General features: G+C 38.7%; 2 protein-coding genes and 1 long non-coding RNA gene across 3 annotated transcripts in view; 1 reads left to right on the top strand and 2 right to left on the bottom strand.

Moving 5' to 3' along the window:
- Nucleotides 1-3,583: 3,583 nt before the first annotated feature.
- On the bottom strand, nucleotides 3,584-8,002 carry LOC135115827 (serine/threonine-protein kinase ULK3-like). The gene is made up of 2 exons (XM_064032822.1): nucleotides 6,999-8,002; nucleotides 3,584-6,147 (listed from the first exon to the last, which is right to left on the bottom strand). Exons 1-2 carry the CDS (start codon nucleotides 7,907-7,909, stop codon nucleotides 5,616-5,618), a joined length of 1,443 nt encoding a protein of 480 aa, XP_063888892.1. The 5' UTR covers nucleotides 7,910-8,002; the 3' UTR covers nucleotides 3,584-5,615.
- Nucleotides 8,003-8,282: 280 nt separating this feature from the next.
- Nucleotides 8,283-26,893, top strand: LOC135115828 (uncharacterized). Its single transcript, XR_010276065.1, has 3 exons — nucleotides 8,283-8,441; nucleotides 19,766-19,895; nucleotides 24,530-26,893. It is a non-coding gene; the product is annotated as an uncharacterized LOC135115828 (long non-coding RNA).
- Nucleotides 17,059-27,043, bottom strand: part of LOC135115826 (uncharacterized) — a 40,546-nt gene continuing 30,561 nt past the window's right edge. Inside the window, 3 exon segments of the mRNA XM_064032821.1 lie at nucleotides 17,059-19,888; nucleotides 24,542-24,649; nucleotides 26,755-26,851. Of these exon segments, the coding sequence (XP_063888891.1) occupies nucleotides 19,818-19,888; nucleotides 24,542-24,649; nucleotides 26,755-26,851 (276 nt within the window). The 3' untranslated portion in view covers nucleotides 17,059-19,817.

The raw sequence follows: 27,043 nt of genomic DNA, 5'->3' as shown, positions 1-27,043 counted from the left end.
GTGGCACATACCTACCATGTCATATACTGACAGTGTACCATTGCCGTGGGAGAAAGTAAAGCTGACACGAAAATTGGCATTAAAACAGCCACACTTGGTAATCAGGAACCACTGGTAGCAGATGCTGTAGCATTCTAGTTGCATTGAAAGGTACAAACATAAAATTAAATAAATTCATGATAAAGTTACTCCTTTTCTTATTGTGTAGGGATGTCAGAATCTAGAAATGTAACAGTGACTAAGTCATGCCAGACGTTGATTTGGACCAGTTGTTCTCATAGCATCAACCAACCATATGTGATGCAGCACATGGCCTGACCGTGCCTATTATGAACACAGCTCTCATCACTGCTGTCCTCTATTTTCACCGCCAGGCCCGTGGCTGCCATTCATTAAGTAAAATTGCATGCACTTCGTATGCTTACCAAAGCTGCTGAACTTTAAATTGTCTGTAGCTTGGCAGTCATGGTTGTTATTCAAAATTTTGTTTGTGGCTACATGAGGTCCAGTCTAGGAGGAAACAATGATGCACCACGTGATGCAGCCCTCTGTGCATCAGCAATGTTATGGTGTAAGAACAAATGGTCCAAAATGTTCTATCAGGATAAAGACTTACATAAAGCGTGTAAGTTTCGTTGGATTCTGCTAAATTTTCTGTGTTCCATTTCAAGGATGAGAACAAGGTTTCCCTCCAGCTGCCTATACACTTGGATGAGTATGGGGTTTTGGGATGGATATGGGGTTTTCATGTGCTCCTCCCTCTTCTGATGTCATGTCGGCAGGCAAGGAAAATAAATTTTATCAAGTTACCTGTAGAAGACCTTAAAAAAAAAAAATCACATTTTTATCCTTCTTGCCTGACTCACAATGGTGATGGCAGCCCTGGTAACAGTCCCAGGAGACACCAGGAAACCTAACTCATTCACGTTGGAAGGTCTTGTCCGAGAGTGAACCTGCACAGTGAAGACCGGAGGATGGGTAGTTGTAAAGGTCTGTCCGGAGCAGTACCGTTATTCCTGAAGGTAAGAAACCAGTGGGACTGTTTCCTGTCATTGTGCTAGTTCTCAAATGTGAATGTGTAGTCTACCAGTTTCTAGAAATGAGATTAAGTCATGGCTATTTTCGTGGTTTACATTAATATATACAGGTGTTTTGCTTGCTTGATCGTGCTTACGTGAGTTACCTGCCTGTACTATGATTCAAAGCTCAGCATTTTTATCTGAACACACTCCATACATTTCACCACTTCTGAGTCCATGTTCTGGTGAGGCCACATTCGTGCAAGGGTGGATTATTGAGAGCTTCTGACTGGGAGGTCAAGGAGTGAGCAGCTCAAGATTCCCTTCAATAAAGGTTCGAGCGATGAGTTGAACCTCCTAAGTATGGGTATTGCGTTCATGGTTCACCTACTCACCACTAGAGGAGCCAGGTATGGGCACGCTGATGTCCATCTTTGTCTTTGGACTTCCAAAAATGGTGAAGCAACCCTGAGACGTGGGGGTTTTGGGTAGAGTGCGACAGATTTCCCTGCAGGAGACCGTAATATCTGATTACTGAGTTCACCAATATTTACAGCTACTAAAAATACAGACATCTCTGATAAAAGATAACACTATGACTAACACCGATTTTAGACGAAGTGACAGGCATTTTCGTTGTCTTACCCCTGCTTTTTTTAAGCGAGGGTGCAACTGACGACGGTTTAGTTGAGTTGCAGGAAGAACTTCTCATGTTCTTCAAAGCTTATTTTGCTGATCAACTTGTGGTACTCTTGATAGATGACATGGGAAGCCACCAGCCTTCCGTGTTGTTGAATCTGGGACGATTTAAGGTACAAGGCATTAGGGAATTTCTCTCTGTCTCTCTCACTTTTAAAGGACATAAATAATTAGGTAGTTTAAATCAAGCTGGAATAGGTCACAAACTCACAAATGAATTAAAACCCGGGGGTTTGGATCCCAGCATCAAGAGATCTGAAATGGGGAGGTTTCTCTGGAGCATCTTGCAGCAATCAGTGAAGACGAAAAGCTTAAGCAGGAGAGACTATGCTGCATGACTGTCACAGGCGGAGGCTGAGGCGCTACGGGAGTCTGTGGTCTGGTTGCCGGCATCTATGAGTTCTTAAAGGAGAGCAGAGGCGAGGCGGCGGCAGGGCAGATGGTGACGGCGGGGCTTTTGATGAAGGGGCTGGAGGTAGTGCTCATGCTCATTGTAATGGGGTACCTGCAGCAGGGATGTGTTGCGGCTGTTGTTGATATATATATATATATATATATATATATATATATATATATATATATATATATATATATATATATATATATATATATATATATATATATATATATATATATATATATATATATATATATAAGTAAGCATATATTATATGCTTACTGAGGTACCTGCTCCTAGAGAGAGAGAGAGAGAGAGAGAGAGAGAGAGAGAGAGAGAGAGAGAGAGAGAGAGAGAGAGAGAGAGAGAGAGAGAGAGAGAGAATGCCAAAAGAATTATTATCCAAGGTTGGAGAGATGTCTTGAGAATTCCCTCTTGAAAGAGTTCAAGTCATAGGAAAGGGAAAATACAGAGGCTGGCAAGGAGTTGTCAAGTTTACAGAATATAAATTAGTGTTAGTGTAGGTAGTATTTATTAAAGAAACAGTTTGGAAGTAGCAAGAAAAAGAACTAGGGATTCAGGAAATACTTACATGTATGCATGCACATCTAGAACTAGTGTCTAAATTTCTGGGGAGTCAACATGAACATGACCTGTATTCATGATGGACATGTTCTCTCTTTGAGTGACTGAGGTTCTGAGCTGATGCAGGTTAAGGAATCATGCATTACATTGATTTGATATTTGTTTGGAAAGGATAGTGAAGAAGTGCATATTTATGGGGTGTTGAGAAGCATAAAAAGTAAATTTGGTTATAAACATAAAACAGAAGTTGAAACATATGGTTCAACCAAAAATAATTGCAAGATTTATACAAATATAATTATTGCATCAGCCAGCAGCACTCATACTTGTGTCATACTGTTGCTGCTGTGTGAATTCAATGATGTGAGTATGAGGCAGGATCTCCTAACCTTTTTTGCTGTTTGTTCACTGTATAAGCTAATGCTTAAAAATAAACCTAAATTAATGTATGTGTTACAGAACTTCCAAGGGAATTCTATAATGATGCTCCACTCATACTAAATTTCCATTTATAAGTGGAATTAGCAAAATATTCTCCTCAGCAATGTAAGTAAAGATGTATGATGTATCCAGCAATGTATATAAATGTGTCCAATTTTTTGTTGTTAGTTGTGTAACAGTGTAGGAGATGAGTGGATTTGAGATCCAGAAAGTTTTTTTTTTTTGCATTTTCTTTGACATTTTGCTCCCAGACCTACAGGGATGATTAATATCAAACACAAAGGATCTTGAAGTATGTTATAAATATTTCTTTCTGTTGCCAAGTTACATTGGTGTTTACCATGGTTCTTGACAATGACTGAAGTAGACAATTCCTCTTCATACTGATGTTATGGTCTCTATCTGTTCAGTTGGGAATTGGATTTAAAATATCAAAAACTTGAAAAACATGTATATATACATTTAATAACTACCTACTTATAATGTTATATGTTTAAAGTACTCATGCCTACAAGTTATGCCCTCAGTTACATATCCAATTTTATTTATACATTTTTTTAACAGCAGAAAATTGCACCAGCCAGACTGTCTTCATTTGATCCCGTCCATTAGCTGCTCTCATCATTTCACTTGCTCCATTTAAATTTACCTGTCTGCACTTGTAAATGCTATTTGTAAATGCATATCAGCCTTCTATACCAAATGTCCATCCTCCATGATGCAAGAACTCAGACAGCTATCAGATCTTAAATTTTGTTACAGTATAGTATTGCATCATTTTGTTCCATCTAATTTTTTGCTAGCTCTTTATACCATTATACTTCTCACCATTTTCATTCTCTAATTTCACTATATCCTGCCAACTAGTTCAGAACATCTTGATTTATCTATTTCCAAAAAATTACTAATGCAGTAAAGTCCCATTCATTTCTCAGTTCTTTATTCACAATCTTGATCCCACTCTGCCAATAGTTTAAAGAACTACCACAGCCACATCTTGCTATGTTTTAGCTTATATCAGTATACATACAGTGGTCCTGCAATTCCTATGGGCTGAATCATGTGATTACAGGTCAGACAAAATGAAAATTTACTAGTAGTATGAAACAGGCATTATATTGCATCATAATTAATAATGAAACATAATCATAATAATTGTATATTTCAAAACAAAATATTCTTTAAATATATACAATGAAAACAAGTCTACAGTAAGATTATGAGTGATAGCTACTCTTTTTTTGACAGACTATAGTAAATAAATGAGCCAAACATGAATGTAGTAGAGTACATTGTATACATACACTTACATCAAGTCCATTCCACAATATACAAATCTAAGCACTCTGGAGTAAGTATATTTACATAATAACAATACAAAAACAGTTCTCATTAAGCAATATAAGACACTTAACAAGGCACAAGCATGTAATTCTTAAAAATGAAGTACCATCTCAAACTTGTATTAAGTAGTGTATTAACCCATATTCGCTTTTTTTTTTTTATTCTAACATTATTCAGCGATAACCACTGTGAGGAGATAGATTCATGTACAACCAATTCACCAAAGAAGATACATTAATGTATTTAGTCTTTATATACATATGTTCACTTAATTCCATCACAACACCACTCATATGATAGGTCATCATGCAAGTACAATTCAAAATTTTTACAGTATGTCCCAACAACTCACCTTGTTATGTTCATTTTATTAATGCAAGAATTAGTTAATTTTCTGCCTGATTTTGTATTTCAAGAGAGGCATGTTGACACCTCCATAATTGCCCACCTCAACTGGAACTTTTCCTATTAACTTTTTGGAGGAGCAATCGTGCATTTTACTAATTTCAGTAGCCCTTGGTCGGTGTCTTTTTGCATACAGGAATATCTTGTGCTGTGTAACTTACAAAACTTGCATAGCTAATCTTGCTTTATGATAAGGCAGATACTAGCACTATGGGGAATGTTATTCTACTGATCCTTACCCATGGACATAATAACAATAAAAAAACATCACAAGATCAAAGTGGCAACTTACTTTCATCTAATATCTATTAACAATATGTGAAATTCCACATGAAAATTTTCAACATAGACCTCTTATGTTCATTTTTCATTTGAGTGAAAATGACAGTACCTTTCTCCCTCTGGGAAATAAATTAATGCTAGTCAAGAATGAAAATAAACTAAAACAAAAACATCCTTAAAGGAAAGGCAAAAGGAGAAAGTGTTCCACTGCCTAAGGCACAACATAGAGTGAACCTCATCGGCAAAAACTAATATCTTTTAACCAACAGTTGCTGAACAAATGGCACTAAATTTTTTTGTATGATTTCTTGCTGCAAAGTGAAAAATATACCTAAATAATTTCATCCTCTATAGGTTTTATAATTGTCATATTGAAGATACGTATGAGGTAAAAGAAAATAAAGAAAGTGGTAATTTAGATTAAAAATCATACCTATTGACACTTATTGAAGAACACAGTTTTTTTCATCTGCTGTTGCAAATAGTTCAGGTCCCACACTCTCTTGTGTTGGTGCATCATTTAACATTTCTTTCAGGTATTCTGCTTGTGACATCCATCGCATCACCTCCTCCCTCAGCAGGTCTTTCCTGCGTCCCTTAGGTTCATTTTGCATCAGTTCCAGAAGTCTACCAAGAGCAAGCTGATATTTCTCAAAGGCTAGAGAATAATTACCTTCTCTAGCATACAACTCTCCTGATGCAGCAATTTCTATTGCTGTTTGTATCTGAGGTGTTGTTGCTGTCAATCTCAGCAACTCTTCACGATTTCCTCTGTACTCATTGACCTTTACAGATTCTTGATGGGAAATATTTGGAATACTTAAATTACTCTCACTCTCATTGTTAACAACCTTCTTTAATTCTTCTGTTCTCCCCATGTACTCAGTGATCTTCCGCCTCAAGGCTACCCTTTTGCTGGCATCACTTTCATTGTGAAGAAGAGGAACCAGGTATTGCAGTGCATGACAGTAGTTCCTGTAAATTAGAGTTAGAGTATTTAGATATTCATATTTAGACTCAAGTTACAAAATACTGAAAAAAAAAACAATATACTGATGTAAACTTTCTCTAATACCATGTAACTCCATATAATAGCTAACACATAGAACTTTTATATATATAAAAAAAAAAAAAACTTGTGAATACAAAGCTGTTCCAACAATGGAAGAAAAGCTACCATTTAGAAAAACAATGATTAGGAATTTAAACATTTTACAATGGCAAAACTTGCTTCCATATGTTCAGAGGAGTTTTTAAGGTTCAGACTTGTGCTTTTTAAGCAGTTAGCCAAATGGTGTTGAATTAATTATTTTTGTAACTTTCAAACTTTGATTTTCCATTTGCTTCTCTGTATATACTAGAAAATGAAAAAAAATAAATAAAATAAAATAAATATATAAAATAAATAAATAAATAAATAACAATAATGATAAGTTTGAAAAACTCTTATGAAATGTCATGGGGCTATCCCTTGTTTAAAAGGAGAAGAATTAAGAAATACAAAGGTATTCCAATACTGAAGGGAATGCCAGGATTGAGAAAAATAATGGATGATAATTCAAACAAATCACTATTCAAAAATTCCTCCTGTGTGATTAGAGGATTTTTTTTTTTCTTCAGATGTCTTATACTTTTAAGTTTCCTCTTCTTTTCTTCATATTCCACTTAAGCCAAATTTGCAAAGTTTAAAAAAATATAATTATAGAATCAGTCGAGCATGGCTGGGATGTGATTGTGTTTTACATGATCATTTTGCTCTTACTGCATGTTTTCTGTTTTTAATGGGAGTAGATATTGATGACTTCAAATAATGACAAAAAATTTACCTGTAAGCTGGTTCATACTCTTTACATTCATCTAAGTTCACAGCCGTTTTGAGCAGTTCAGTTGCTTTTTGCATACTCTCTGGCCCAGGCTTGTGTTCAAGGTCCACAAATGGATGAGAGAAAAAAGGTTCAAAATCTATTCTCTTGCTCACATCCCTCTCCAGACATTTTACCAACAAGTCTCTACATTCAGGTGTTATATTTGTTCCATAAGGAACTTCAATTGGCTTGTCCTTTTTTATTTTTTCAATCAATTCGTCCATTGTCCTGGATGAATAAGGAGCTTTCCCAAATAGACACTCATACAGGATAACGCCCACTGACCACAGGTCCACCTTAGCATCATACTGGCGCTTCAAGACAATCTCTGGTGCCATGTAGAGAGGGCTTCCTTTGATGGTGCTGTTAGTATCTTCTTCAGGCATGTGCTGTGCAAGACCAAAATCCCCTATTTTCAGCACCTGAAGTTTTCTTGATTTCAGGAGAATGTTTGAGGGCTTAAGATCCAGGTGGCTTACATTTTGTTCTCTCATGTATTGTAGGGCCGACGCCAGTTGCTGCAGGAACCTTTGACACACGCTCTCAGGCAATCGTTGCCTGGACTTCACAAAGGAGGACAAGTCCCCACCACTACAGTACTCCATGATGATGTATACATACTTGTCATCCCATAAAAAATCCAGCATTTGTACAATGTGTTCATGTCTAAGCTTCTTGAGAATTTTTATCTCGGATTCCAGATTATCGAGAGAAGACTTAGAAAGACTGGACTGCAGCACACACTTCACGGCCACTACTTCCCGAGTCTTTCCCTTTTTAAATGCTTTGTACACATCAGCATAGTTTCCGGAACCTATTTTCTCAGCAAATACATAGTCTGGAATCTTGGGGACACCTGAGGACACTGCCATGATGACTCCTCAATCACTGTTATCATTTGACATTTGTCACAATGTTTACATCCAACAGTGTTGCCAACACAAACTCTCTTCCGTCACGCCAAAAGATGGCTCACGGCTTCACCATGAATTGCTGATTTCGGAATATATCCTGCGCTTATACGATTACAAAGAAAATAAAAATTCACTGTCCTATTTGATATATTACAAATTTTTCACCACCAATTATTTTTTTGTCTGTCTCTGTGGAATTTATATACTTATGTAATGTTGAATAAAATATTTTCATATGTATCTTTATTTTAAAACAATGACTGGTAGTGTTCCTGATAAGTATCATCCTTAGAAACACCAAGAAATTAACGTGATCAGCTGGTGGAAGGCCTGGGGGTGGGGGAGGAGGCGGAGCAAATGACTGGGCAGTCAGCCGGAGCCTTTCGTCATGCGTTCGTCACACAGATATACAGAGTGGTGGCTCGTGCTGTGTACACCCATGGAGGCTGAAAATCCTCCAGTCATGTATAAAGGTCAGCATAAATCCAAGGTCAGTATATTCCTTCACTTTAAGCGGTGTTGTTATGCTCGTCAGTGGATATCAGGTGGTGCATATCAGGCGGTGTTGTGTTGCAGCCTTTTTATTTATTTATTTATTATTAGTTTTTAGGGGTGTGTATGTGCGTATCTCTTTTTCTTTAACCGTATAAACTCCTCGCATGGTTTCAGCTCCAATCAATCTTCAGGATTCCCCTAAGCGGAGGTGCCTCTGGCGTTTTGCCTCTGCTAGTTAGGGGGACCTGAGGAGGTATTTTGCTGATTTTCCATGGAATGACTACTGCTTCCGTGTCAGAGACCCATCTTTGTGTGCCGAGCGCATAACAAATGTGATAGTGTCTGGCATGGAGGCGTACATTCCTTACTCTTTTTCTCGACCTAAACCTTCCAAACCTTGGTTTAACACAGTTTGTTCTTGTGCTATACATGATAGAGAGGTGGCCCACAGAAGGTACTTAAGCTTTCCATCACCAGAATCTCAAGCGCTTTATATTTCCTGCCCAGAACCATGCCAAGTCTGTTTTCCACCTAGCCAAAACTCCTTCATTAACAGAAAGTGTCAAAATCTTTCAAGATCTAACTCCCCTCATGACTTCTAGGATCTTGCCAAAAATACCTCCAATAACTTTGCTTCTCCTTCTTTCCCTCCTTTATTTCAACTAGATGGCAACACTGCTATCACATCTATCTCTAAAGCTGAACTCTTTGCTCAAACCTTTGTTAAAAACTCTACCTTGGATGATTCAGGGCTTGTTCCTCCCTCTCCTTCACCCTCTGACTACTTCATGCTACCTATTAAAATTCCTTGCAATGATGTTTTCCATGCCTTCGCTGGCCTAAACCTTCAGAAAGCTTATGGACCTGATGGGGTCCCTCCTATTGTTCTCTGAAACTGTTCCTCTGTGCTTGTACTTTGCCTAGTCAAACTCTTTCAGCTCTGTCTGTCAACATTTACCTTTCCTTCTTGCTGGAAGTTTGCCTACATTCATCCTGTTCCTAAAAAGGGTGACCATTCTAATCCTCAAACTACCATACTATTGCTTTAATTTCCTGCCTATCTAAAGTTTTATAATCTATCCTCAACAGGAAGATTCTTAAACATCTATCACTTCACAACCTTCTATCTGATCGCCAGTATGGGTTCCGTCAAGGCCGCTCCACTGGTGATCTGGCTTTCTTTACTGAGTCTTGGTCATCTTCTTTTTGAGATTTTGGTGAAACTTTTGCCATTGCCTTGGATATATCAAAAGCTTTTGATAGTCTGGCACAAAGCTTTGATTTCCAAACTACCCTCCTACAGCTTCTATCCTTCTCTGTAACTTCATCTCAAGTTTCCTTTCTGACTGTTCTATTGCTACTGTGGTAGATGGTCACTGTTCTCCTAAATCTATTAACAGTGGTGTTCCTCAGGGTTCTGTCCTGTCACCCACTCTCTTCTTATTATTCATCAATGACCTTCTAAACCAAATTTCTTATCGTATCCACTCCAACGCTGATGATACCACCCTGCACTTTTCCACATCTTTTAATAGACGTCCAACCCTTCAGGAAGTAAACATTTCACACAGGGAAGCCACAGAATGCCTGACTTCTGATCTTTCTAAAATTTCTGATTGGGGCAGAGCAAACTTGGTATTGTTCAGTGCCTCGAAGACTCAATTCCTCCATCTATCAGCTCGACACAACTTTCCAGACAACTATCTCCTCTTCTTCAATGACACTCAACTGTCCCCCTCTTCTACACTGAACACCCTCGGTCTGTCCTTTACATATAATCTGAACTGTAAACTTCACATCTTATCTCTAACTAAAACAGCTTCTATGAAATTAGGCTTTCTGAGACATCTCAATCAGTTTTCTCATCCTCCCCCCCCCAGCTGCTAACTCTGTACAAGGGCCTGATCCGTCCATGTATGGATTATGCTTCACATGTCTGGGGAGTTCCACTCATACCGTTCTTCTAGACAGGGTGGAATCAAAAGCTTTTCGTCTCATCAACTCCTCTCCTCTAACTGACTGTCTTCAGCCTCTCTCTCATCACCGCAATGTTGTATCTCTAGCCGTCTTCTACTGTTATTTTCATGCTAACTGCTCTTCTGGTCTTGCCAACTGCATGCCTCCCCTCCTCCTGCGGCCTCGCTGCACAAGACTTTCTTCTTTCTCTCACCCTTATTCTGTCCACCTCTCTAATGCAAGAGTTAACCAGTATTCTCAATCATTCATCTCTTTCTCTAGTAAACTCTGGAACTCCCTGCTTGCTTCTGTATTTCCACCTTCCTATGACTTGAATTCCTTCAAGAGGGAGGTTTCAAGACACTTATCCTTCAATTTTTTGACTACTGCTTTGGACCCTTTTCTGGGACTGGCATCTCAGTAGGCTTTTTTTTTTTAATTGGATCTTTGTTGCCCTTGGCCAGTGTCTCTCTTACGTAAAAAAAAAAAAAAAAAAAATGGGTAGCTACACTGAGGCCTTGAGTGTTTGTGTTACTGCATTGCTTGTGGAATGGCCTGGTTTCTGCTAAGGAGGTATGGACCAACCTCGTGACTTTTGCCTTATAAATTTCGGCATTAGTGGAGATGTGGGGTCCCATGCTGGCTGGGCTGTGTCTGTCAGGCCTGAGTTGCTAGTTGTGTATTTTCCTTGCAGTGTTACCAGGTTAGGTGGGAATAGGGTAAGTTAGGGGCAACTCTGACCTACCAGACATGGCCCAGCCAGCCAGAAAACTCACATCTCCCTCATTAGTGCCATAAATCATGGTTGGGTAGATTCATGTTCACTTAGAGCAGAGCACAAGTATTATTTTAATAATGTTGTATTATAGGACTGTATCCTTTGCTCTTGCCAACAAGCCGGGGGGATTAGTGAGGAACTTGCATTTTTAGGTGAGGGGAAGCAATGCATTGCAAGCATGCAATAAAAATGTGTCCTGATAATGACTGCTTCTTTTATAAGTTAATCAGTTAATGTGCAGAACACCTGTTCCTAGCTGATCTGTCTGATATTTTAGTACAACACAGTATACATAACATATCAGCTGCCAACTCTATACAGCGGCCTTATCCGTCCATGTATGGCGTTTGCTTCACACGTTTGGGGGTGTTCCACTCATACTGCTATTTTAGACAGGATGTCTTCAGCTTCTTTCTCATCACTGCAGTGTTGCATCTCTTGCTATCTTCTACCGCTATTTTCATGCTAACTGGCTTCTGATCTTGCTAAATGCATGTCTTCCCTCCTCCTGTGGCCTTGCTGTACAAGACTCTTCTTTCTCATATCCCTATTCTGTCCATCTCTCTAATGCAAGAGTTAACCAGTATTCTCAATCATTCATCTATTTCTCTGGTAAACTCTGGAACTCCCTGCCTGCTTCTGTATTTCCTCCTTCCAATAACTAGAACTCTTTCAAGAGGGAGGTTTTAAGACATTTATCCTTCAATTTTCGATGATTCTCTTGACATCTCCTTTGGGACTGGCACCTCAGTGGGATTTCTTTTTCCTCTTTTTCCCAGTGGCCAGTGACCCTCATGTAAAAAAAAAAAAAAAAAGTTTTTGGTTGAGCACTGCTATGCAAAGCCCACAATAATTGTGTTGCAGCACCCACCACTTACACTGATGCCCACAGCCAACCAACCAGTAGTAACACTTTTACCTGGGCAGGCAGCAACTCACACAGAGTAGAGTCAGCACAGCACTCATTCCATCATCAGGTATCACAGTATAGGTGGAAGCAACTCACAGGGATTGGCATTGTAATGGAGTGTGAGGCAATGCTGCCAATTCTGAGTTTCATGAAATGTCACAGTATCTTAATTTACTAGACCACATGCACACCAAAGAACACTCTAAAGAAGTGGAGATTGCATGTGGCTAGGGAAGAAAATCAAACTGTGAGGGACTATAACTTAGCTCAGTGGTGGTCATTGAACACCTACCTGGTGGAACACATAACTGTGCTGTTCTGAAAAAATAACAGTTGAACCTACTTTGGATACTTGTAATTGGTTGGCTGGATCAGTGCTGTTACATGATTGGTCAGGTGATGTATAGATGTGTGAAGTCACCTTGATTCACAAATGCCTCACATTATTTATAGAACATCATTTAAGACTAAACATCTTATCTGGTCTTACATGGTAGGGCCTCACCAACCAGACTGAACAATGGAGGATAGACCTGGATGATTCAGACAGATACTTCTGTCAGGATTATGGGTGGTGCTTTACGTAGTAGGATTATGATTACTGACTGGCTATGTGTATCTTTCAGTGAAACAATATTTATAGATTAATCATGAATTAATATTGATTATTAATAATTGTTCATAAAGGGTGGAAGGGATATTTATAATTTGATCTTAAAAGGAGAAAAGATTTTCACCAAGGTGATGCAAGACTTGGTCCTTGCATGAGCTTGTGGACCTAGGCAGCAGCCACGCTGAGGGCAAGAAACTAAGAGACAGCAAGATCAACTAAGAGGGTTTGGATTGCTGCAGTGGCAGTGGTTTGAGGCAGGAGTTGCCTTAGCAACCAGTGTTGGATGTTTATATATTATCTCCCATAATTCATCCCATGCAATAGATAGACCGTTTTGGTTAACACTTACCACAGTGTTGATTGCAGAAGCCATATATATTTATTAATATGTAGTTGATAAAACAAAGAATAAAGAAATTGTAACAAGTTTATTTCAAAGAACGGCTCTGTAATGTTTATGACATTTTACACCTATAGAATGAATAATAAGTTTCTCCTTATGGACAGGTGCCCTGAAGGCAATAATGTATTCAGACTTTTCATAAAACATCATATGATAATAATGATAATAATAGTGTTGTTTGCATAGCACTAATATCACCTCCAAAGAAGTTTCACAAGCAGTGATCAGCATCTGAATACAGACACAACAGTAACCACTCACTAGAAGTAAATAAATTCAAAGGTGAACCACTTACAGTCAATGCTAAGACAAGTGAATGTGAAAATCTATTTATTAAGATATGTACAGTGATCTAATAACAGGCACAGTCAGTTTTATGACTTAGTAATAGAAATATGTACAGACAGTCATATTCATTGTTAAAAAGTGTTAAAATCATAAGAACTGCAATCTCACTGTTAGTCATTGATATCAACAACTTGAATGACTACACTGGTCCTGGCCAAGACATTTGGCCACAGTCCCAACAAGAACAAGATACAGTTCAAATATAATAGAAAAATACTAAAAATGCAAATTAAGAGGGGTGGGATTTTAATGTACTAATTGCAAGTGGAGGTACTAATCCAGAATAATATGTCTGGCATGAAACTGTTTTTGTAAACGTTTTTATATTAACCCTCATGTGCCCTGATGGTGGCTGAAGTCCACTGATGAGGTGTGTCAGGTTGGAACTGTTTCTATAAACAGTTTTATGGTCTGCTTACATTAAAAAAATAAAAAAAATAATGCACTATTGTGTTAGAGATTTTTATCTGTAAGAAGAAACAGATTATTCTTGTATCCATTCCATAGCCAATGCAAAAAATGCAAATAAGTAAAATGTGTTTGACATCATAAAACCATTGTTTGAGTGTGGTCTCTCTCTCTCTCTCTCTCTCTCTCTCTCTCTCTCTCTCTCTCTCTCTCTCTCTCTCTCTCTCTCTCTCTCTCTCTCTCTCTCTCTCTCTCTCTCTCTCTCTCTCTCTCTCTCTTTATTTATTTATTTTTTTCAGTTATATGAACTCAAATATATTGAAGTTTTGCAAACAATAATGTGCATATTGGTATTATCCAAAATGGCTCATCTTGTGATTGAAATAAGCTACTACAGAAAATAAAGGAGCTTTTTTTCTTTAGATTTCCTTCTGGTCATCAAGTTGAGAAACCTGGTGAAAAATTGCCTTCCTATAGGAAGGAGGCAGTAGACACCTGCTAAAACAATGGGGAGTTTTCGGAACTAAACCGCTAGATGTCATTGCTGCTCATCTAACTGTAGGAAAGAGAGCTAAAATATTGTTGTAGTAAATCCCAGGTGCATAAAGAATTTTCCACCATCTGACTATGACTACAGAGTCACTCAAATGAAATTTATCTGTACTGCATACCTGTCTCGTAACTCCTCTGACTAAAAAATTCTGACCATTTAAATTCCAAAGTGGAGCACATCCTGATTCTTCCCTTTCATGGAGATCTCCATGCTTGAAGACTTACACTGACTAACCTGGTGAACTAGCCTTTAACTTTGCTATCCTACACAACCTAGAGCAACTATAGTGCAATACCCTACTCATATTTCAGATTGTCGTGGAGATACAGCCAACATTCTTTACCTTTTTATAACCTCTAATCCTTCTGCTTGTGCGTTCACTCTGTCTTCTCTTCTAATCACAGCCTCATATCTGTATCTTGTCCTATTGCTCCAATCCCTCGTCAGGAGCCCCAAAGTGGAGATGGCTCTGGTGTTTTGCATTTGCTAATCGGGCAGACGTGAGGAGGTATTATTCAGATTTTCCTTGGAGTGACTACTGGTTCCATGTCAGAGACCCATTTCTGTGTGCTGAGCACATAATAGGTAATAGTGTCTGGTACGGAGGCATACATTTCTCCCTAAACCTTCCAAACCTTGCTTTAGCATAGCCTGTTCTTGTGCTATACGAGTACATGATAGAGAGGTGGCCCACAAAAGGTACTTGAGCCTTCCATCACCTGAATCTCATGTGTTTTATATTTCTGCCCAGAAATATGCTAAGTCTGTTCTCATCAATAGAAAATGTCAAAATCTTTCTAGATCTAACTCCCCTTGTGACTTCTGGCTCCTAGTCAAAAATATCTCTAATAACTTTACTTCTTCATCTTTCCTTCCATTATTTCATTATGATGGCAGCACTGCCATCTCATCTATCTCTAAAACTGAACTCTTCCCCCAAACCTTTGCTAAAAAACTATCTTGGATGATTCAGGGCTTGTTGTTTCCTCCCCTCCACCCTCTGACTACTTCATGCTACCCATTAAGATCCTTCACAGTGATGTTTTCCATGCCCTCGCTGGCCTAAACCCTTTGAAGGATTGTGGACCTGATGGGGCTCCTCCTATTGTCTATCAAAACTGTGCCTCTGTATGCACCTTGCCTAGTTTAACTCTTCCAACTTTGTCTTATCATCTACTTTTCCTTCCTGCTGGAAGTTTGCTTACATTTGACCTGTTCTTAAAAATGGCGACCACTCTAATCCCTCAAACTACCATCCTATTGGTTTGATTTCCTGCCTATCTAAAGTTTTTGATTCTATCCTCAGCAGGAAAATTCTTAAGCATCTATGACTTTACAATCTTATATCTGGTTGCCAGTATGGGTTCCATCATGGCCACTCTACTGGTGATCTTCTGGCTTCCTCTTTTAGGGATTTCAGTGAAACATTCACTGTTGCCTCAGACATATCAAAAGCTTTTGATATTGTCTGGTGCAATTTCCAATCTACTCTCCTACAGCTTCTGTCCTTCTCTCTCTCTAACTTCATAATCAAGTTCCCTTTCTGACCATACCATGCTTTGGTAGATGGTCACTGTTCTTCTAAGTCTATTAACGGTTATGCACTTTTCCACATTTTTTTATAGACATCCATCCCTTCAGGCGTTAAACAGCTCACACAGGGAAGCCACAAAACATCTGACTTATGATCTCTCAAAAATTTCTGATTGGGGCAGACCAAACTTGTATTGTTCAATGCCTCAAAGACTCCATTCCTTCATCTATCAACTCAACATTGCCTTCCAGATAACTATCCCCTCTTCATTGACACTCATCTGTCATCATCTACATTGAACATCTTTAGTCTGACCTTTACTTACTATCTAAACTGGGAACTTCATATCACATCTCTAGCTAAAACAGTTTCTATCAGCTTTTATGAAATTATGCATTCCGAGTTGTCTCTGCCAGTTTTTCTCGTTCCCCACCTTACAACTCTGTACACGAGCCTTATCTGTCCGAGAATATTCTTCACGCGTATGGGGACGTTCCACTCGTACTGCACTTTTAGACGGTAAAACCAAAAACATTTAATCTCAACTCCTCTCCTCTAACTGTCTGTCTTCACCTCCCTCTCGTCGCCGCAATATTGCATCCCTTCACCTCCCTCTCGTCGCCACAATATTGCATCCCTTGCTATCTTCTGCTGCTATTTTCTCGCTAACTGCTCTTCTGATGTTGCTAATTGCATGCCTCTCCACCTCCCATGCCCTCGCTGCACAAGACTTTTGCTATTTTCTCTCACTGCTATTCTATCTCTCTAATGCAAGAGTTTACCATTATTCTCAATCATTCATCCCTTTCTGTGGTTATCCTGCCTGCTTCTTTATTTCCTCCTTCCTATGTCTAGACACTTATCCTCCATTATATAATTTTTTTTTATTTGGAATTTCTTTGGGATCTTGCACTCAGGTGGGTCTTTTTTTTTTCTCTTGGCCAGTTGGGCTCTTATGTAAAAGAAAAATTTGAAGCATAGACCAAAGGAATAGATTAAAATTTGTTGAAAGAAATTAATCTTTTAGGTGTTGTTCTGAAGGGAGAAAAGCTGAATTGAGTAACAGTTGAATGGAGCATTTCCACTGATTGAAAAGAAAATGCTACTGGTCATTTATAGTAATTTATTAGTGATTTTAGTGCATTAAGTAGGCTAGTGATTACATTTAGTTTCCTTATCATACACTATAATTACAAATAATTAATTTCCAGATGGTGAGGTACTTTAGAAGTTCACAAGTCTCTCTCATCTGCAATAGGATTAACAGATGGGTCCATTGTCCTCACCAGAATATTTCTACCACACTCCAGGGTGCACTCACCTGATATTACACAGACATATATTATGTGATGCTCACTGCCTAAGTACTGTTTTTTATTCTTTTTTCATAATTATGGAACACAAAAGGGAAGGTTTAGTGCATTTCCCTTCATCCCTTTTTGAAGCCTCACTTCCTTGACATTTTACGTGCCTCCATTTATTTAGTTTCTCCATTTTTTTAAAATCCTAACCTTAACTTTTGTTCTTCATATGTCCAATCACTCTGGTAATTCATACTTGCTTGTGTGCCTTTCCATTCGTATCTACTACAGGAAGGTCCTGATGATACAAGCAGCTAGGTTCCATTTGAATTGTTTGCATGACAAATTCTTGTATAATGAAACACACAATTACAGTAAAACCTCCCAAACCAAACCTGAATAAGTCAAATATTGGATAATCTGAATGCCCTTATCAACCTCCTCAGCCAGTCTGCCCAGCTCCATTGCATCCCCAATCACACCAGAGCCACCAGCCAACATCTTTGACTCAGACTCTGAGTGACAAGCCTAAGTACACTAGTAGTACAGTGCATAATATTGTGTTAGCTCTTATGTGACCAGTGTGTTGTGTATGTTAGCTCTTAAGTGACCAGTGTGTTGGATATAGGTAAGTGAGCTCTTAAGTGAACACTAAGTGTGTAGTTGCATAATGTTAAGTGAACTCTTAAATGATCAGTTAGTGTGTTGTGTACAGTATGTAATAACAGAATATGCTGTAAATATCAATCTTTAAGCTTATAATGTGCTAATAAATATGTTGTAAATAACAGTAAATGTACATATATATGGATGTAGAAACCGGCCAAAAACGTGTATTGTTGGATAAACCAAATTTTCAGATAAACTGTCAGCCACCTCGTCCCATGTAGTTCGGTTTGTTTGGTTTATGGAGGTTTTACTGTAATGGGAAGAAAGGGATTGGGTTTTGTGACCTTTGTCAAAGATTTTAAGTTTTCAAGCTAAAATGTAGAATATCAAATGCAGCAAACATGTCTATATTATAGAATTGTCTATAAAAAAAAATAAAAAAATAGCATACAAAGAATGTGATTTCTTATTAATTAAACATACATAATGTGCATAACACTCACCACTGCGTAGTTAATGTATCAGGGAGGGTGATTCGTTCACCACTGTTATGCCTCTTATCAATTTCTACCTTCGCGAGTGTTATTGGTACTCTAGCTCACTTAACCATACTGCTATAACTTGCACTGGAAGTTATTGACTACTTGGGATTTAGCACTTGAGAGGCAAAATTTTAAGGCACAATCTATACAATATACATTACATGGTCAGTCACACACACACACACCACCACACCACACCAAAGACAGCGAATGAAAGAACACACCAGCAGTAACAGTATAACACATTCAAGCACTGATCAGCCACATAAAACATTGTACACTGTACTTGCACTCTACTGTAAATATTCTTGCAATCAAAATGATGATGAATACAAGTATAATAATGAAAAGCAAGGCCACATGAATAGGAGTATGAGAGACACTGATACAGTTTAAGAGAGGACTAGTGGGGAGAATGAATGGTAGGTAGGGGACAAGCACGCATGAACTCGTCTCTGTACATCCAAATCATTGTACATCATCATACAGCCTGGATGTGTTAACAGGAGGGTGCAAGAAGGTGCGCATTTTAAACTTTTAAAATTTTCTCACCTTGGACTGCATCGTATTTTTGTGCTTGTATAAAGAAAATAGTCCTGAATTTACACATCTCATATCATCTGTTTCTCATATAATGGATATTCATCTAACAGAACCTCCCTGTTTTCTCATTTTCCTTTCACAACCTCTTCCTTTTAATGCCATTTTGTCTACTTAACTTCTGGTTCTCATATTTCTCCACATTCCCCCTCCCCCTTCATCCCTATTTTCATTCCTTTTCTCTTGTCACTTCATAACTCTTAACTAGTTTCACTTATTGTTGAACGTTTGAAGACAGCAGTGCTTTAGGAATCCAAATATGTTATAAGAGTACCAATCTCTAATTATATAAATTTAATAGGAATGATTAGGTCATATTGCCATGGTTTGCTAGGCCAAGTAACCAGCACCCAAAAGGCATGGAAGCCCCATCTCTTGTACATTGATCCTAGTAAAAGTAACATGACTAACTAACCATGTGTGGATTACTTTGACAGCTAACAATATCCACTTTGTAACTAAACATGTATGTGGCAATATCCTATGCATTTTGACAGTATCTTCAAGCAACTTAAAGATCATTACAAAAACGAAAACCTTTTAAAGCTTGTAAACAACATGTAACTAATTTATGAAATATAATAGTATGCTAAGCAACAGCATTATACAAATATGTTTTGAGATATGAAACTATTTACTCTTTATAATAGTTGCTGTTAAACTATTTACTCATTTAGATTAAAGCTACTGATGAAGCTAGTGTTAACAGTTTATAGATAAAGATCATGGTGTAGGCTAGGATTAAACTATGCTTATTATTTTAGCAGGGAAAATAGAATGTTGGACAAGTTCTTGTGCTTTCTGATGGTGCACTGACTACCCCAACTTGAACATCTGTGGGTTGGCGCCACACAGTCTCTGCACTGCCTCTACTGTCAGTGGGGTGTCTGAAAGGTAAATCATGTATATGAGGAACTTTGTAAATGCATGTAGTAACAATCTTTGGCACTTGGTACTATATCACAAGTTAAGCTTTGTTTGTTATTCATCCACACTACAGGTTGTGATGCTCACTCAAAGGCAAATTATGATGTGTAAGCAGTTGTGTATGTTTTGGAAGGAGGAATGTTTACAGTGAAGTCACTAAAGAAACTGTGTACAGTATATACAACAATTTTTATAATTCATATACCATATTTATGAAGACTAATAGTTTTTATCCTGCTTTTGTAACAAAATCCAGGACAAAAACATTTGAGACCCATTTATTTTATTATGATCATTGTAGTCTTCAGCAATCATATTCCTACAATTGTTGTGAACTTAATATTATGACCCTTTATGGTACAGAGATGGCTGGTCTATACTACAGGTCAACCATCACTAATTTGGCACCAAATTAGCGTAATTTGAAATTTCCCAGGTCACTGCCTCTACTGTTTGTTGGTGCTACTGTATTTGCTGCATAATCAGCTGGCATCACTTCTCAAACATAGGGAAGCCATTCCAATTTGTTTTCTCCATTTATTATTAAACCTACTCAGCTTTAGCTCCAGCTAAAGCTCCAGCTATGGGGTCCAGTGGATAAAGGAAGAGGAAATCACTGTCTGTGCAAAGCTTCATGTGAATTATACAGTATTGGTTCTTAGTGTATGACACAAAGAAACAAAGAAAAATTGCCTTATCTCATTGTGAACAATATTGACTGTACTAATACTATTGGTCAGAAATGAAGTATCAGTATCAGCGGAAAAGTGGTATCAATACAGTCCCACTTACTAATCAACTTGTACTGATTTATAGGGCATTTTAAAAGTAGGATGAGGTGGGTAACTGTTGAGTTATTGTATTCTAACCTAACCTTTCTGTAATTTGGCAAAATCACTAATTTTCCATCCTACAGGTCCCAATGATGCCAAATTAGTGATAGTCGACCTGTACAAGGCAGAATGATTGCATTGTCATATATGAAATTGGTTCAATGGCACCATTCATGTAACCTCTTATGATCTTTTTGCTGTCCATTTTTTTTTCTCTTGGTCTCCTGTATCTCATTTACTCATTACCTTTCAGATTTAAGGTACATACTTGTATCCACTACCACCATCATGATCATCCATGACAAGCAAAGAATATTAGCTCAACAAGAAATGCAACAGTTAATGTACTACATATGAAGATGTCTTAGTCTATCCAGGAGGAGGCAGTAGACACCTGCCAAAACAATAATTACTCCCAGTGAGGTCTAAAGCTCTGTTCAGGGGGTGCTGTGAACTTATCATTAAACCCAGCTGTGACCTCACTGAATCTTTCCCTTTGTGTCTCACAATACAAGGGGGCAGTCACAGCCTGCCCTCTAAAGACAACTCTCTTCCTCCACACAAAACTACAAGCACCTATTAACACACACACCCTTCACTCAAAAATTTTAAAATCATCATGGCGACTCCTACACCAGCCTCAGAGTCCCCACCTGGGAAGGGAACCATAAATGTCTCCAGGTCAGACTGCCTTTCTGTCGACGACCCTAAGTGTCTTGACACCCCCCTGAACTTTTTCTTCATTAACTTCTGCAACATTCACAGTCTAAGATCTAATTTTCAATCTGTAGAACACCACCTCTCCTCTTCTAAACCTCATCTTTTCCTCACTGAAACTCGGGTGTCTGAGGCAACTGACAGTAGCCCCTTTTCTGTTCCCTCCTACTTTCTCTATCCTCATTTTCAATCCAAAGCTGGATGCTGCGTTTATGTGCACAATGACTTAACCTGTTCTCATGCCCACGCTCTTGAATCTTCCGAATTTTCCACCATCTGGCTACGACCACAGAGTCACTCTCAAACTAAATTTATCTGTGCTGTATACCTCTCACCTAACTCCTCTGACTATAAGAAATTCTTTGACTATTTAACTTTCAAAGTGGAGCACATTATGACCCTCTTCCCTTTAGGAGAGATCTCCATTCTTGGAGACTTCAATGTTCACCACCAGCTTTGGCTTTCCTCTCCATTCACTGACCATCCTGGTGAACTAGCCTTCAACTTTGCTATCCTCCACTACCTAGAGCAATTGGTGCAACACCCTACTTGTATTTCTAACTGTCTTGGAGATGCGCCAAACATTCTTGACCTTTTCCTGACCTCTAATCCTTCTGCTTATGCTGTCACCCTTTCTTCTCCGTTGGGCTCCTCCGATCACAATCTCATATCTGTATCTTGTCCTATTGCTCCAATCCCTCCTCAGGATCCCCCTAAGCGAAGGTGCCTCTGGCGTTTTGACTCTGCTAGTTGGGGGGACCTGAGGAGGTATTTTGCTGATTTTCCTTGGAATGACTATTGCTTCCGTGTCAAAGACCCGTCTTTGTGTGCTGAGCGCATAACAGGTGATAGTGTCTAGCATGGAGGCGTACATTCCTCACTCTTTTTCTCGTCCTAAACCTTCTAAACTTTGGTTTAACACAGCTTGTTCTCGTGCTATACATGATAGAGAGGTGGCCCACAAAAGGTACTTAAGCCTTCCATCACCAGAATCTCATGCACTTTATATTTCTGCCCGGAACCATGCCAAGTCTGTTCTCCAACTAGACAAAAACTCCTTCATTAACAGAAAGTGTCAAAACCTTTCAAGATCTCCCCTCGTGACTTCTGGCACCTAGCCAAAAATATCTCTAATAACTTTACTTCTTCTTTCCCTCTTTTATTTCAACCAGATGGCACCATTGCTATCACATCTATTTCTAAAGCTGAACTCTTCGCTCAAACCTTTGTTAAAAACACTATCTTGGACAATTCTGGGCTTGTTCCTCCCTCTCCTCCACCCTCTGACTACTTCATGCCATCTATTAAAATTCTTCGCAATGATGTTTTCCATGCCGTTGCTGGCCTAAACCCTTGGAAGGCTTATGGACCTGATGGGGTCCCTTCTATTGTTCTCCGAAACTGTGCCTCCATGCTTGCACCTTGCCTAGTCAAACTCTGTCAACATCTACCTTTCCTTCTTGCTGGAAGTTTGCCTACATTCAGCCTGTTCCTAAAAAGGGTGACCGTTCTAATCCCTCAAACTATCGTCCTATTGCTTAAATTTCCTGCCTATCTAAAGTTTTTGAATTTATCCTCAACAGGAAGATTCTTAAACATCTATCTTCACAACCTTCTATCTGATCACCTGTATGGGTTCTGTCAAGGCTGCTCTACTGGTGATCTTCTGGCTTTCCTTACTTGGTCATCCTCTTTTAGAGATTTTGATGAAACTTTTGCTGTTGCCTTGGACATATCAAAAGCTTTTGATAAGAGTCTGGCACAAAGCTTTGATTTCCAAACTACCCCCCTACGGCTTCTACCCTTTTCTCTGTAACTTCATCTCAAGTTTCCTTTCTGATCGTTCTATTGCTCCTGTGGTAGACAGTCACTGTTCTTCTCCTAAATCTATTAACAGTGGTGTTCCTCAGGGTTCTGTCCAGTCACCCACTCTTATTATTCATTAATGATCTTCTAAAGTAAACGTCTTGTCCTATCCACTCCTACGCTGATGATACCACCCTGCACCTTTCCACGTCTTTTCATAGACATCCAACCCTTCAGGAGGTAAACATTTCACGCAGGGAAGCCACAGAACACTTGACTTCTGATCTTTCTAAAATTTTTGATTGGGGCAGAGCAAACTTGGTATTGTTTAATGCCTAAAAAACTCAATTCCTCTATCTATCAACTCGACACAACCTTCCAGACAACTATCCCCTCTTCTTCAATGACACTCAACTGTCCCCCTCTTCTACACTGAACATCCTCGGTCTGTCCTTTACTTATAATCTGCACTGGAAACTTCACATCTCATCTCTAGCTAAAATAGCTTCTATGAAGTTAGGCTTTCTGAGACATCTCCGCCAGTTTTTCTCACCCCCCCAGCTGCTAACTCTGTACAAGGGCCTGATCTGTCCATGTATGAAGTATGCTTCACATGTCTGGGGGTGTTCCACTCATACTGCTCTTCTAGACACGGTGGAATCAAAAGCTTTTCATCTCATCAACTCCTCTCCTCTAACTGACTGTCTTCAACCTCTCTCTCACCGCCGCAATGTTGGATCTCTAGCTGTCTTCTACTGTTATTTTCATGCTAACTGCTCTTTTTATCTTGCTAACTGCATGCCTCCCCTCCTCCCGCGGCCTCGCTGCACAAAACTTTCTTCTTTCTCTCACCCTTATTCTGTCCACCTCTCTCATGCAAGAGTTAACCAGTATTCTCAATCATTCATCCCTTTCTTTGGTAAACTCTGGCACTCCCTGCCTGCTTCTGTATTTCCACCTTCCTATGAGTTGAATTTCTTCAATTTTTGACTACTGCTTTGACCCTTTTATGGGACTGGCATTTCAGTGGGCATTTTTTTTATTGGATTTTTGTTGCCCTTGGCCAATGTCCTTCCTACAACATTAAAGGGGATGTCTGCACAGTGTATGGAGATAAAGGAGTTGCTTTCTTAGAGGCTAGGCATCAAAACAACCTTTAACAGAGCATCCATAGTGTGGACAGCCCTCATGAGACTAATCTGCCTTAAACTTTCCAATAAGCAACAGACTTCATTCCATTCTCAGCTGTCAACTTACCCATCTGGAACCAGGAGTCATCCCCATTCTCTGCTCTGAAGGCGGTTATGGCTTGGCGCAGAGCAGAAACTACTGCATAGGAGAGGCAGAGAGGAGGCTCCCCAGTAGCTGAAGAGGAATTTTAAAGATATTAAATTCACCATATGGACAATTGCATAAAGGATGTGCATCTGGGTGCTGGTGGGTGAGGGAAGGATCTCTCATACACAAATGTAAGAGGCTGTACTGATAACGGTCAGATAATGGCAATAATGCTTGTTTGAGAAAGTTGACAGCTAACTCTCTTTGTTTGTCAGCTTTTCTCCCACAAGTTTGCTATGATGTACTAACTTTGTGCTTTGTACTTCCATATTATCTACCACAACTCAGCTCATACACTAGTTAAGGAATTTTGTTTGATAGTTATAAGCAATAGTAATTGCATTATGTAAAACAAAGAAATTCCCATTTGCAGCAGCTATGGGAAGAAAAAGAAATCTGAAAATTTTGTGTACGAGTTTTCATAAAAAGCTGTACATGGAGATGGAAATGTTTAAAGGCACTTCACCTCATACCTCACATCTTTATAAGCAGTTGCATGCTTCACTTAAATGGCACTTTCATGTGAAAAATATAAAATATTGTGTTTGGGAAACTAATAAAGTGTAAGTATTAATTCTATAGCTGCAGCAGATGGCAGCCACATAGGGAGCTTGAATCTGTTCTCTGACTTGAACTTTTCACTCTTGTTTTCCTCTTGTTTTCTCTTTTCTTATTTTTTGAGGTCTGTCTCAGGCAGGTCAGAACAATAGTTTTTTTTTTTGCCATTATTTTCACTACAACTAAGGCATTAGGTCCATTGAAAGAACTGAAACCCAATGTCAGCAATGACCTGACTGTATATTTTGGGATATGATAATTTGATTCTTTCTTAAAAAATTGCATTTTTGTTTTACTTTGTCAAATATAAGACTTAAATGTGCAACAGGCTGCATTGTATGTAATAGTGATGCCTGTTCATTGGCAATTAGCCTCTTATTAACATTCATTAGCACAATCTAGGCATACAGTTTTTTGCAGAAAAGTTAATTTGACAGATAAAATCTTCATGCTTGCTAAATAAAGACCATGTAATAATACTGCGGCAGTTGATTACAGTATATATGTGCCAACTCTTGGTTTCTGGCAGCAAGTGTCAATCAACTGAGCACAGGAGAAAGAAAAAAATAAATAATTTGATAACTTTCTGTAAAGATTTATGTACCTATTATCTATCTGTATACCAGGCTGGCAGTCTCATATGGGATGGTGCACCACACATTCACACACACATGTGTGGAAAGGACAGTCTTGTGGCCCAACACACTATCTCTCAGGAGTCTAGACACATCACAACTGGCCTCGCACATCCACAGCAAGAACAAACAGCATACACTGGTTTTACCCCTGCCCCTTCAAAGAAACCTCCCTACCCTACACCTACTCCAGTCCTGTTTGAAACCTCCCTACCCTACACCTACTCCAGTCCTGGAGACCAAAGAATGTACAGGGTACTTCCTACAGAGCACTCTACATTTTAACTGGGTTTGTGTGTCCATGGGGCCTGCTAAGTGCAACCACACCCCTTCCCAAGGGTTGAGAGACCACATCATTTTCATGCATTCACCATTGTTGCTTTCCATTCACCTCTATCATGCACAATCACTCTTGAAATATGCAAATAAAGATTTATTTCCACCACAAAAGGCTAACTGACAACATGCACTCAAGTAGGGTAGCTAACACAACACAGCTCACCATACATTTAAATCTTGAAAACAGTTTTTAACATAACACCAAAAAATATGTATTCAGTATTTTTTAATTACTTGAATGATTATATCCTGAACAATGAACCATGACTTTTGGTAACCTGTAGTATGTAGTGTCTTGGAGAGATAAAGCTTTAGTTGCTATCAATTCAATAATGATATACTGTTGTTTATAAAACAGATAGGAGAATGGGGAACCAGATTATCTAAAGGAGGGATGGGCTTGGAAAAATTTCTACTTGTAGGGCCGGGGATCTAACCAGTTACTTTTATTTACCCCAATGAAAGTAATCATACTGGATTTCAATGTCAAGGGGATTAAAATGAGGTAACTGAGAATATTTAGTACAATTAAAAGTTCTCAATTTTTTTTTTTTTTATATATATTTACAATTTAGCATTGCCCTTGTATTCACACCTTACCTTTGGAGCCAAGAACACCATACGGTTGCTTGGCATTGGGAAGTAGGGTTATTCTCAAGTCTGCTGGGATATCCAGGGCTGTTGGTGGCTTGTATTCCTGAAAGATATTGTACTTCCAAGTAAATTTTCACCTAATTTACTTTCCAAATTTCTTTAACCAGTTCTTGGGGATTAAGAACTCAATCTATAACAAGTTTTTGTAACTGATTTTAATGTTCAAGTGCTTTAGATATTCATCATCCCAACATCTGCAACAAACTTAACACGAGACTGTGTTTGCCCATCCCAA

This window comes from Scylla paramamosain, chromosome 30, assembly GCF_035594125.1.
Source record: "Scylla paramamosain isolate STU-SP2022 chromosome 30, ASM3559412v1, whole genome shotgun sequence".
Classification (NCBI taxonomy): Eukaryota; Metazoa; Arthropoda; class Malacostraca; order Decapoda; family Portunidae; genus Scylla; species Scylla paramamosain.
The sequence above is the reverse complement of the archived record's forward strand: the minus strand, read 5'-3'. Positions and strand labels throughout refer to the sequence as shown.

Excerpts from the sequence above, each read along its gene's own strand:
- LOC135115827 (XM_064032822.1), bottom strand. The coding sequence starts at position 7,909 with ATGGCAGTGTCCTCAGGTGTCCCCAAGATTCCAGACTATGTATTTGCT. Across the intron at positions 6,148-6,998 it reads GAGTATGAACCAGCTTACAG|GAACTACTGTCATGCACTGC; the intron begins GTAAATTTTTTG and ends TCTAATTTACAG.